Source organism: Agelaius phoeniceus, chromosome 12, assembly GCF_051311805.1.
Source record: "Agelaius phoeniceus isolate bAgePho1 chromosome 12, bAgePho1.hap1, whole genome shotgun sequence".
NCBI lineage: Eukaryota > Metazoa > Chordata > Aves > Passeriformes > Icteridae > Agelaius > Agelaius phoeniceus.
Window position 1 is genome coordinate 12,739,494 of NC_135276.1, and position 13,594 is coordinate 12,753,087.

General features: G+C 43.3%; 1 protein-coding gene across 1 annotated transcript in view; it reads left to right on the top strand.

Moving 5' to 3' along the window:
* Positions 1-2,702: 2,702 nt before the first annotated feature.
* Positions 2,703-13,594, top strand: part of LPCAT2 (lysophosphatidylcholine acyltransferase 2) — a 29,564-nt gene continuing 18,672 nt past the window's right edge. The window contains exons 1-5 of the mRNA XM_054640668.2: positions 2,703-2,990; positions 8,607-8,746; positions 9,758-9,975; positions 11,223-11,335; positions 13,366-13,426. Coding sequence (XP_054496643.2) covers positions 2,718-2,990; positions 8,607-8,746; positions 9,758-9,975; positions 11,223-11,335; positions 13,366-13,426 — 805 coding nt within the window. The 5' untranslated portion in view covers positions 2,703-2,717. The remainder of the gene's footprint in view (positions 2,991-8,606; positions 8,747-9,757; positions 9,976-11,222; positions 11,336-13,365; positions 13,427-13,594) is intronic.

Here is a 13,594-nt window from a genome sequence, read left to right on the forward strand (position 1 = left end):
AGGGAGCAGGTCAAACACGAGCAGGTTTTCAATTTCTGTATCAAAAATATCTTTGTACCCGTGTTTTTTCAAGGTAAAACAACAGCCCTGATCAAAAGAATTAAACAGACAATTGTTAAAAAGGGAACCTCCTTTTAGCATATGCTTTTGCCTATCACACATTTTATGATAAGAACACAGGGTATATTTTTACAAAAATTAAGAAGAGAGTAAACTGTCCCAAAAGCAGCTACACTAAGGCAGATATCTTAGTCCATTTTAGACTGCATATATACAATTTATATTAAAAACTATAAAGCTGCATACACTTAAGAAAAAGAGCTGTATCTGTTTATGAGAGAGAAAAATTCCTGTCTTACACTAGGGAAATGTGTACTGGGTTTTCATGTATCACTAATATGATTCATTTGGATTGTATACAGAAGCTACACCTGCTCCAGAGCCACTTTTCTACAGTTTCTAGACAGAATCAAGGTATAGGGTAAGCTTCTCAGGAAAAACATACACTGTCCTAGTGACCTGCAGAACTAAAGCTGTAGTTTCAACTCAGAAAATTAATGACTAGCAAGCTAATGCTACTTATTCCACTGATGTCCATGTTTAGCACCATATAAAGCTTTTGGTGAAAGATTCCACATATCAGCTTTGCACAAACTTGGTGGTGTTTTATGTTAGCAGTCCAATTGATCAAGATTCAATTTACCACAGATTCATAGACAAAAAAGGAATTATTATTCAAAAGAGATGCTGACCCTAGTTTAGCCAAAGAATTAAATATAATCTCACTGTATTATGTGTTCTGAACATTAAAGGTTTTTCTGCACTGTGCTTGTATTTTGGTACTTGTGATGTTAAGCCTTTCAAATGGTGCTATAGCTAATCAGCCTTAGAAGAGTAGAAATTTTATAATCAATATTATTGTTTTTCATAAATGTACAAGTCCCCAGAAGCACTAATCTAGATATGAATAGCATCATGTCTGCAAGGCCACAGTGTGAGTCACAGTATCAGGCTAGTGGTAAAAAAAAATCTAAAAATAAAAGCAGACACTATTATATAGTGATATAATAATATAATTTGTCAGACACAAATTAATCCTGCCCACCCAGTTGCACTGGTCAGGCCTCCTAGCAGTAGCATTTCCTGTTTGGGTACCTCAAGAAAGATGTGGATTTATTGGAGAAAAGCCAGAGGAAAGCTTTAAGAATGCTCAGATATGTAGAAACGAGCACCTGGGAGGGAAAATCTGAAAACATTAGTCTGGTGAAAGCATAAGAGAATCATAACATTACACGAGTGTACAAAAACTAGCTGCAGAGAGGAAAGGGACCAGTTCTTGCATCCACTGAGGGTGGATAGCATCTGCAATGAGAGAGATTCTTCTCAGATACAGAAAAAAATCATTTCAAGACATTACCAGAGAAGTGCTGGAATGGATCCACTAGGGAAGTCATGAGCTTTTAAAAAGAGTTTATAAAATCATCTGCCAAGAGTGATGGAGGTGGAATTGATCTTTCTCCTCTGGTGTTCCCCCCAGCGTTACTTTCTGTGACAATTGTGCTGATCCAGTTCGTTCACAGCTCTCAGCTTTTTCAGAAGACAATGCTGGTTTCAAGGACTGGCAACCACAGGGAAAGCCTGGAAACCAGCCAAGGGAAATCCTACACTCATCAAGCTTCCATTATAGGCAGGCTTCAGTTAGCCCAAATATATCATTATGACTACTCTTTAAGCACCTGCAGTTGCAAAACACAAATAATTATTCTATAATAATAAAGTTTTGTGAATGCTGATGGTATCTTTGTGGAAGCAGAGACGTCAACGTGGGAACAGAACCATGAGATGTTTATAATTAGTTTCATTACAGCAACATGAACAATCTGGCAACATAAAGACAACTGTTGTGCCAGGAAGTACCAATATATTCATGGGAAGGGCAAATTGGAAAAGCACCATAGCAAAATGAAGTGTTTGAACCAATGTCACGCAAGAGGCCAGCGGGCTGAGCACAGTGTGCACTGCACAGACAGACTGGCGGCTCAGCCCCACCACTGGACCGGATTCCTGTGAGAACCAAGAAAAGCCTGCTTCCTAAATGTGGTCAGCGTGGAACTTCCTCTGGGGTGAAACCGGCAGCAGCCAGGCAGGCGAGCAGAAGGTGCCGGAGGACGCTGTGGTACCGCACGGCCGCTCCTGGCGCATCGCTCAGGGCACAGCCGCGGGAAGGGACCCCACGGGCATCCGGCACGCCGCGAAAGGCTGCAGCGGATCTGCGGACCTCACGTGCTCCAGACCCAGAATGACTGTACCAGCCTCAGCAGCGGTGAAAATGCACCTAGAATTGCACCTAGAATTGCCCTAGAAACGACCTCTGCCGTGCGCCACGACCGCGCCGGCCCCTCTGCTCACCTCTCCCAGCTAACGGCCCGCGTTACTCCCAATGCTTACGAACATCGCCCTGCGATCGCACCCGGCCAACGCGGCTCAGCTGCGGAGCCTGCAGCGCGCACGGCGCGGGGCAGGGCACGGCAGGGCAGGGCACGGCAGGGCAGGGCTGCGGGGACACGACCCCTGCGCGGGGCCGGGCACGGGCAGGGCACGGGCAGCGCTGCGGGCACACGGACCCCGGCGCGGGGCCGGGCACGGGCAGGGCACGGGCAGCGCTGTGGGGACACGGAACCCGGCGCGGGGCAGGGCACGGGTAGCGCTGCGGGCACATGGAACCCGGCGCTGTCACCGCCCGTCCTCGGCCGCGGCCCAGCGGCGGCCGCCCGCCCTCACCTGCCCGAGGCGGGGCTCCCGCGGTGGGCAGGGCCGGCCGGAGCCGCTGGCCCCGGGCTCCGCCGCCGGCTCATGCGCAGCCGCCGGGGGTGGCGGTGGCGATGGCGCCGCGGGTGTTGCCGCTGCCCAGGCAGCAGTCCTTCAACCCGCCCATCGTCCTGAACCCCTTCGTGCACCCGGGCTCCCTCAGCACCGGCGACAAGCTGCGGGTAAGGCTGGGGGGCGGGCGGGAGAGGCCGCCGGGGCCGGGCCGCGCTGCCCGGGCTGGGATGCGCACGGCAGCGCGGCGGGCACGGCGCCCCGGGTCACGGCTCAGCCCGGGCGCGGCTCCGAACCAGCGCTCCGTGCCGCGCCCGGGCCTCCGCGGGGCTGTCAGCGCTCAGGGCTGGGGGCACCGGCCGCTTTCGAGCCCCCTTGCCAGGGCAGAGCGCGGTGTGAGCGATCGAGGTTTGAAAGTGCCGCCGGCAGCCGGGGCTGCGGGGCCCGGCCTGCCCTGCACCGGCTGTGCCCAGCGCCGCCCGTGCCCCGCGCCCGCAGCGGAGCGGAGCAGCCCCGGCTCTGGGCACATCCACAGCTCCCGGCTTGGCCGGGAACAGGCTGCTAGTGACAGCATTTCCTTCCCTGTACGGCACAGTTTGCTTCCTGCTCTAACCTAGAGAGCGGATACACGGGGAAGTTATGTAAACGGTCAAAGATGCAATGGGTAATCAGCATAAAAAAGTCACTGTTTTTGAAATTAAGTTCTTCAACCTTTCAGAGTCCTCAAGCTGCATGCTTGCTCAGTGCATACACAGGGGCTTCACACTGCATGCACACTGACTTCAAACTTAAAACTTTAAACACAAGATTCAAAACAAGCTTTTGGAGATATTTGTGCAATCATTGCTGTTAACACATCATGCCTAGAGAAAACAGCGGTCCTGTTTCGATAATAAGTATTACCCATCAGTCAGTCATGTCAGATGCCTCAGCTTTAGAGTTGAGATGTCAATTCCTCTCTGATATGAAAAGCTAAAACAGAAGATAACTTTTTTAGTCATGCTGTTTCAGACGCTTAACTGGCCTTAAGCTGATTTTAAGCCTGGGATGGGGTGGGGGGAGTCAATCTCTTGGTTCCATATTGCAGGGTGTACAAGAGGAAATGGTACCCCATATTCCACTGGGTCACTGACTGGTGTCACTGGGGGAATTGGATCAGGCCTCTGAGCTGAGTGCTTTCCTAGTATGACTTGTGTACAAGCACACACTAGACTTAGAAGATTCTCATACAACTAAAAAAGCTTTGATTCTTAAAAACATTCTTTAAAAATTAGCTTATGAACCTAACATGAATATACAATTGAGGACAATGAGGACATCAGTGTGTAGGTGAAATTACACCTACAGTGTGTAGGTGAATTTTCTGCTGATGTTTATAAATATATGAAACTGACATACAACTAAATATTTTATGTTTCATATAAATAGTGTTATAGTGTTATATCTTTGTCAAGTTATAAACAATGTTTGCCCTGAAGATAGCTGGGTAGAAGAAATGTGAGAAAGCTGGAAAACAATTTCAAGTCCTTTTATCCCCTATGTTTTACTAGAAGCCTGGAACACATTTCAAGTGCATCTGGATCAGTAGCTTTAGGCATGAACCCTGAAGAAACCAGTTTCTTAATGAGGTTCCAGAAATGCACAGCTTTCTGTGCTGCCTGTCCTTTTTGGAGGGTGCACACACTACTTTCAAAAGCTTGCATTTTTAAGTTACTCCATACAGCACCTGGAAGGAAAAGCAATCATCTGGGTTAGGGCCTGGTGCTAGTGAGCTGAGGATCAAAACAGCCACAGAATTGTAAAGCAGAAAAACACACAAGAGAGAACTTTTTGTATTGTGGTTTGCTCCCCTCTGTTCTTTTCCCCTTTGGTCATAAGGACTGGAATACTTCCTGCTGATTGCTTTGTGCTGTGAACCTCTGCTCCTCTCTTGCTCAGCACTGCCAGTCAGACCTGCTGGGAACCAAGGCCTTACCAGACAGTGTTACTATAAACTTCAGAAAAGGGAAGTCTCCCTTCCTGTTCACATCAAGTGTAGTGTTTCTCCATTCTTGCATGTTAAAGATAGTCTTGTTATGTCTCCCCATTCTGTACTATTCCTTTAACATACACTAATACAGACATACAATTTCAAAACCCTCTTTCTTTAGGAGTCCACAGCAGGATTTCCATGTGCTGGTGACCTTGCAAGTAAAGGCTGCTGTGTGCCTGATGAATGGAACTTGAAATGAGACAGGGTAGCTGTTTGCATTTCATTCAGCTTCAAATATAAAAACAGCCAGACTGAAAAGTGAGTGAGAAGATTTTACAATTTCTTGCCAGTCCTTTTTAATAGTTTACAAGCCACCCTTTATTTGTCATTCTTTAGAATGTGCAAAGCAAGGATCAGTTGGGCTGTGCTAAACATCTTCTTGTGCCAAACGATTTTAAGCAGTTGTCAAATACTTCTGGTTTCCATCCTCTGACTGAAGTTGGCTGCAATTCCTTGTTGAGATTTTTACTGGGTTTTAGTTCTTTTGCTCCTGATTGCTCCCTTGCTGTCCTAACTTCTGAACTGCGAATCTAAAGCAGAAATTCTAGTTAAGTCATTACTGGATTCCAGTTTATTCAGAAGTGATGCTCAGTGGACTTTGCAGTGGTGAACATGCTAAAAGCAGTATTTTTGGAAGCAAGCAGCTGGGCTGCCTGGCAGAGCTGTGACATCCTCTGGATGCTCTTGGAGCACTGTCTTGTCCTGTGTGTACTGCTGGGGGACAGTCCATCTGATCACAGCTTCAGATGTCAGAGTATTGCAGTGGGAGCTGGGCTTCACTCTGCTCCCCAGCCTGCTCTGCTGCTGCTTCTGAGATAACTTGACAGCAGCTACAGTTGAACAAAATTGTATATGGAATTGTGTGGCTTTCTGATACCCCTGCTTTTCCACTTTTAAGGTTCCTGCTTTCAGTGGAGGTATAATCCCATGTATTGATCAAAGATCAATCAGCTATGGGAGCGGGACCTGGACTGCCAGCACTGCTGCAGTGACAGGATGTGCAGTTATTGCAGACACAGTAAACAGAAAGTACATGGGTGATTCAGTATGTGGGAAAAGGTTCTTTGGATGACTCAGAATAATTCTATCTTGGTGATTACTGCAGAGAAGCTGGAGTGGCTTTGATCCTACCGAGTAGTAACTACACTTTGTATTTTTCTCTGTATGTTTTTATCCTATGCTTTCCCTTTTTTAGTCTAGCTTGACCTTCCTTTTTTCTGTCCTTTTCTTACCCTGCTCTGCAGCTGATGGAGCAGAAACCAACTCTGCCTCATTACACAGTGACCTAGAAAGCCAATAGCTTGCATCAGCAAATCAGTACCACCTGTGCCTAAAATAGATTAATGAATTTATTAAAGTTTTGAAGAAGGGTTTGTTTTGCTTTTGCTATTGCATCCTTTATCTTTCATTTTAGGTCAGTACATATATTCTTTTTTTCATTAAGAAAAACATTAAGTTTTACCCCAGCACATTAGGTTAATCTAAAAACATTAGATTAATCTGCCTAAAATAGATTAATGAATTTATTAAAGTTTTGAAGAAAGGATTGTTTTGCTTTTGCTATTGCATCCTTTATCTTTCATTTTAGGTCAGTACATATATATTCTTTTTTTCATTAAGAAAAACATTAAGTCAAACCACACTGACTTATGCTCATGCTGTCCATTTTGGATAACTGGATGCAGCTGAGATGTTGAACTGGACTATAGATCATAGTAAAAGAGGATGCATATAGAGAAAAAAACCCCAAATCTAATTTCGGGAGACAAGCAAGGAGTCCTTGTTGATTTATCTTCCTAGCTGACTTTTTCAGATTTGCCACAACTGGCACCAGAGTGAGTGAGAGCAATAGGGTCAAACCTGTCATGGTCATTTTTGTGATCCAGAGCAGTCCTTTGCCCATAAAGTTATGGTTAAAATCCCATAGCTACTTACACAGAAATGTTAAATAAAAGAAAGAAGTAATCAGACCTAAATGTTCAGATCTCTCCTGGAAACACATTGTGTGGCAGTGCTTGCAGAACATAAACATCAACACAGTGTACCTGCTTATCATGCTCATCTTAATTTACTCTGTGTATCCACTGTCATGTTTGGACTGTTGCCACTGTGCCTGTGGTAACACAGAAGCGAGTCCTGAAGGCCCCAAATTCATCTTAATCCTCATCAGTGTCAGAGGGTTTAGAGCCAGATGGCAGAGCCTCTCCTGAACAGTGACAAGGGGAGGGTAAGAGGACATTACATGAAGATGGAAGGGATTTGGTGGGAGGGAAAGGACTGTGTTGGTGGAAGGAAAATTAGAAACAACTGACTATCAAAAAATTGGATAAAGTATACACTAAGGTGCTTATTTTCAAATATACCACAGTTGTTCCTTTTTAAAGAAAAGAGGTAAATTAAAATCCACTGTGATGTTAATAATCACAGCTCTAGGAGGTTGCAAACTATTTTGTAAAGCTGTCTTACAAAAAGCCTTGCTTTTTCTGTACAGTAAGAGGCCATTGTTAGAGCTGACTAGAAAGGTTGATTTTGAGAGAGGAACACTGTTGTTCCATTGTAGATTTTCTTAAAAACCAGTAAAGCATAAAACGTAGTAAGCTCACAAGAATAAGTTAAACTCTCTTAACTCTCCTTCAGTAACTTATGTCCTTATCTCCTTCAGTAACTTAACTTATTCAGTAACTTATGGTGGAGCTGTTGGTGTGTGACACACTCTCAGATAAGTTTTGGGGGACTTGAAGAAACAGCCCAAATAAATTTTTAAAAATCACTATTACAGTTTTTTTGGGTGTGTTTTGTTTTGTGCGTAGGTTTGCACACAAACTGGTCCTCATCAGTGAGTGCCAGCAGAGCTGGATTAGTGCCAAAGGGAGTTGAACCCCTTAGTGGTTTCCCAGGAGTGCTGGGCTCTGACCTGCTCACACAGCTCACCTGCCTCCCTGCCCCAGCCTTGCTCAGTGCTCTGCACAGTGTTTGTTGCACCATAAGCCAACCTTCAGGATACAGTTTCCAACCTAATGTGCTGGGGTAAAACAATTACGAATTTCTTCTGCCCTGCCCTGTATCAGAGCTGCCTGTGGTACAACATGGTGCCAACACACCTGTTTCCCGGAGCTATGCATGAAAATAAGCAAGCTAAATATTCCTGTGGGAGGGCTGGGGATGATGTTTGAGGATTATTTGCAATCAGGACATCTAAAACCTGGGTTTTGTTAAAGTCCCAACTGGGTGAAATGATGTTGTGCTGCGTGTGCACAGCTCCCTGGAGCAGCAGTGAGGACCACTTGCAGCAATATTGTGACTCAACACAGGATTTGTCATTTGAAAGGGCAAGACTACAGTTAGTCATTTTAAGGATCCTACTTGACTTCTAGATAGGCAGCTAGTGATAGAAGGCTCTGGAGTGGAGATATGTGTCAGCTGGGAAAACTCATCTGAGCTAGTTGTGTGCTGCAGACCAGGACCAAATATAAACTGGAGCCAGCAAACTTAGTTTACCTTCTGTGTCTAGCTACATCCAAGCCAAAAACATAAATACTCAGATACTCCAGTTCTTCCTGAAATGGGAACTCAGAAGTGAAAATGAAATACCATTAATTACTTCCCATAAGAGCACTGGAATCATTAAATCTTTCCTTAAATCACAAAGCAATAATGGTAGTACTTTAAAATCGTTGTAAAGTAACTATACAGATAGTGGAGTCCTTTCTTTGTTGATACCATTTCTTAAGATTTTTCACCTCTTTTTTTCCAGATTGCTCTCCAGGGGATTATTTTGCTTCCCCTCCGTCTCATTTCCATCACATTCCTTTTACTGCTAGCTTGGCTGTCTGCGTCAATTGCAACTTTCTGTCAGCCTGGAAGAGGATTTCTGCCACTGGAAGGATGGAGAAGGTGAAAAACTGACCAATATTTGTGAAAACTAAGCTTTTTTTTTTTTTCTAATAACACAAAGCCAGGGTCAAAAGCTTTTTTTTCTTTCACTCCTTTTGATTAAAGAGGATTCCTCAGTTTTACCCATTTATATGAAGCAAATTTTTAATAAGTGTATTTTACAAGAATAGTGGACCTTTTTAAATAGGTATATTTTCAGTTGTCTTGAGGCTAAAAAAAAATTTATAAAAACATTTATAGACTATCTGTAAGCCAGGACTTATTTCAGTAATAATCCTTACAGGAATATTTGAGAAAATAAATTCATTTAGCAAGTATTTTGTAACATGTCATAAGCTGAGCTCCTGTGTAGCCTTTGTCATTTCTGTTATGCTATGATTCTATGACAAAATTAGCTTTGACAGCTCCTCTCAGCTGCAATGCCCTTGAAGTGGTATTTCACAGCTGCTTCTGTGGGTTCTGGGTTTCAGTCCCTCACTTCTGACCTCAAAGTACTGAAGTTCCCTTCTAGCCACAATGCACTGCAGCTGCAGGAGGAGGAGGAGACACAGGAGGTGAATTCTAGCAAGACCAGAAGTTTAGGGAGAGTCCCTTTAAAGGAATGTGTCCTCTCTCATGGGATCATGTTCCAGTAAGGAAACATTGTTATTTAATCTTATTTAAAACTGACATTAAAAAAACAGTATCAGTTGCATCAATTCTTATAGAAAGACACTAAATCTGCTAATTACCCCACTCAAAATAGTGTTATGGTACAATGCCATGAAATATGCCATGAAAAATAGTGTACCTGGGAAGAGGCTGTACCCTGCCTTATCTTCCATCAGGAAAGGTGATGTCCCCTTCCCCACTTCCCTTTAGCCCTGCATTCTGCTGGTGAGTAGCATTGCTACCCTATGTGGGGCCCCACTGCTGGTTACAACTAGGAAATCTGTTAGGGGCTTTTCTTTTGAAGTACAAAATCAAAACTGACTGTAAGCTGAACAAGATTTTTGTGTTTCTGTTTCCAAGGAGGATGGTCCAGACCACCCTGTCCGGGCTGACTCGCACGGCGTACTTCGTGATGGGATTCCAGGTTAAAGTCAAAGGCAAGGTGGCAAGTCTACCAGAAGCACCAATCTTTGTGGCAGCTCCTCATTCAAGCTTTTTTGATGGCATTGTTTGTGCCCTGACTGGAATGCCATCAATAGTGTCTAGAGCGGAGAATTTGTCAACTCCGGTATTTGGCAGTAAGTATTTATGGAAAAAACCTGAAAGTTACAAGTTAACAACTCGACATTGGGCCAAAAATTTTATCTCCTAAAGTGATTTAAGGGCAGACTTTTAAGCTCTATCTTGCAAAGATACTGACAAATTATTTTCCAGCGAAATTCCTATGACACATTATCTTTTTGAATTGGTAAAAATGCCTAGAAATTAATGCTGTTTCTTTTCAGGTATGAAATATGATATCATTTTGAACTTCTTTTATACTGAAAGCATGTTTTGCAGCTGCTCAGACTGGAAACTTTCTCTTTCATTCTCGCAGTAGTAGCTCAAAAAATCTGTTCCACTGCTGTCTTTTAAGAGTGTAGCCCACAAATCTGAGTGAAGGTTATTTCAAAACAGACCCAAACTACAGTAGTCTGGAAAATACCATATTGATAAGATTAAACTTGCAGGCAATGTTATGGATTTTTTTAATAGGAGCAAGACCAGGAAGGAATAAAAGAGGAGTTACTCAAAAAGGAAATGCAGGGAATGGAAAAGATCAGATGAGTCATGCTTCTATTATTTTCTCCTCCTTCTGGCACAAAAAGAATCTCCATTTGCATTATTGCTAGAATCAGCTGTAGACTTTTTGCTGGCTATACAGTAACCCAAAACTAAACACAGCAGGCAATATAGCAAAGTGTTTTTGTAGAAAAGAAATGGACAGGCAATATATTGATTTTAGCTTAAAAGCACAGGATTGGGACAGAGAAGATAATTCTTCACCAGGTTTCTCATCACAAAGGTCCACATATTCTGATGTAGACTTCTGATTAAATAAGGGGTTTTTTTTCTGTAATATACATCAAAGCTGTGCATCCTTTGTAACAGAAAAGGGAAGGCTAAAACTACATTTTGGGTGCAGTCTGCCTAAGTTAGGCCTGAGCGTGGCCTGTGAGCAGACCCAGTCAGGTCACTCTTTGGAATTGCGTGGAAATGCTTAGTGAAAAATAACAGCAATATTATTAGAATGTGTTTGGGTAAATTTTGCATGTTTATATCTACTGTAAAGCTCCTCAGCTGGCAGGCTGGGTATGTCTTCTGTGTCTTATTTCCCATTTTGCAGAAAGAGAATAACAATGCTCTTATCAATTTAGTCTGGAAGTTGTTTGTGTGGAGTCTGTCTCCTAGTATATAAATAACATATTTTTTGCTAAAAGGAAGCCTTGAACCCATGTGTTTTCTAAGCACTGGTATAAGGCATTTTTTTCAATCTGTTTCACAGCCATTTTGAGATCCCTTCAGCCTGTAGTAGTTTCTCGTCAGGACCATGACTCACGGAAGAACACGGTTGCTGAGATAACCAGGCGGGCACTGTCGAGAGGCCAGTGGCCACAGGTAATAAATGCACCACTAACTTCTCTTCTGTCATGTGTTCCTGTTCCCTGTTCATTGTGCATCACAATGGCACAAGTGACCAGCTGGGTAGGATTCTTAAAGTGTACAGAAATGGAGTCAGCCCTCAGGTATATGACTGGGTAAAGAAGGGAAAAATCTGCTGTCAGGAAGGAGTTTTGTTGTGACAAATGGATCAGTTAAATCCAACCAGTACCAACTGCTGTTGCAAATGCAGATGCTCTTGCCTTTCTCTTTTCCCTTTTCAAGTCTTAACATGCTGCCTTCAGTGTAGCAGGTGAATTGCATTGGTGTGTGTGGATCAGTATTCTGAGGTCAGACCACAGAGCTGAGCTCACACCAGGTAGAGGATGAGCAGTTGATGAGATGGGTAACCCAGACTGTCCAAGATTAGTACAAACAGTACTTTAGCCCAAAACTTCAGTTTCTCACATAGACTATAGACAAAGTGGAAGAATTTCCTTCACTTTTGTTCCACTGAGTAAATTTTGAGTAAAATTAAGAGGAAGTGAAGATAATAGACTTCAGTAGGAGGTATCTGTGACAGCTAGACCTGCTGTTTACTGCTCCACTTTCTGAACAGTCTCTAGAAACAGAGACCATTTAAGCAGGAAAGACCAACACTTTTTTTTTTGGAAGGCATAATAGAAAAATGTAGGAAGACCTACATTTTTTTTGTAATGGCATTATTTACACATTTCATACATTTTTATTTCATAAGTACCTTTCTAAAAGCTTTCTTAACATTTAAGGTACTTTGACTCATAAATGTATTTTTCTAATACAATTGCTCTAAATAATTTTAGAGCCTCCATTCTTTTTTGAAATTTGTCAGTTAAACATGCACATGCCAATTTTTTTTAATACTGGGCATACAGACTACCCTGGTGCTTGTGATTTGCTAAACTGTGTTAGGTGAATGCCCTGGGAGACCTGATCTCTGCTGGAAGCAGCATGGGGAGGAAAGGGAAATGGGCTCCTGCAGCAGTGCTGCACTAGATACGTATTGTGGAATAAATAGATTATGTGTCAAGTAATCTGGGAATCTCCAAGACTGAGTCAGTAGTACAACTGAAGGTATCACTGGGTGATTCCTATCCTGAGCCTGGCCACACTTTCTGATTACAGGATGTGTCATGGAGGACTGGCTGGAACTTGCTGTGTGCAGCTGCCTCTGTCATACCCTTGAACAGTGTGTGTCCCTTGGGTGTGACCTGCTGAGGCCTCTCTCACAGCTGGCCTTGATCTGTTCATTCAGACTGAAGTGGGAGCACACCTTGGTCCAGACCATTTTGTGCTGGGGTGTTTTTAGAATGCTGGTTATGATTCTGTAGTGTTACAAGAAAATGCAAAGCTTGTGTTCCATAGGGGGCCAGATTCAGTGTGTCACTGCAGTTCCCAGTGCACTTCATGTACTATCTCAGACACTGCTCCAGAAGCTTTCTGGGTGCTGGTGTGTCTGAGTCACTGGGGTTCAGAGCTGCTGTGGTGTGTAGTGCTTTCAGAGCTCTGCCTCACAGCAAATGCCTTCTCTGCCTTTTGCTCTGCTGCTCAAGCTGTGTTCTCATCACAGCTGGCATCTCACTGATAGCATCTTCACTGTAAATGCCCAAGTACCTCATGTACTTCCTTTCAGCCCAAACTCCTCTATTTATACACCCAGCAACTCGGTAAGAAACTGCTGTCAGAGGAACAATTTATTATTACCAGCACTAAAATGACAAGTGAAACACTTAAAGCCTTTTGTACCATAATTTTGAACTGATAAAGGCCTTTCCCCAGAACACCTTTCTTGGAGAGCATTGGTTTCCAAGTCAAGAGGGACTGGGTTAATAATATTGTAAGCATCCTTCATTAATATGTTTGTTTCCTTTGGAAACAGTAGTGATATTCTTGTAATACAGTACAACAGAGCTTGCATAAGGTCAGCCTGTGCCTAACAGATACTAAGGTATAATCCTTTTATGAAATATATGTGTGTGTATATACTTTTCATTCTCTTTAAATCCAAGATGCTGATTTTCCCAGAAGGCACCTGCACAAACCGATCCTGCCTGATCACATTTAAACAAGGTGAGAGATTTTATCCTGCTGTTGTTGGAAAAAAAGATGTGATACTAATTTGATAGTTGTAGTAAGGACTGAACTTGTGAAGATATATCATCCACAACAGCACTGTTGTAATCCCTTACATTATTAAAGTTTCAGAGGTACTAAACCCACTCTTTTATACTAGCCAGC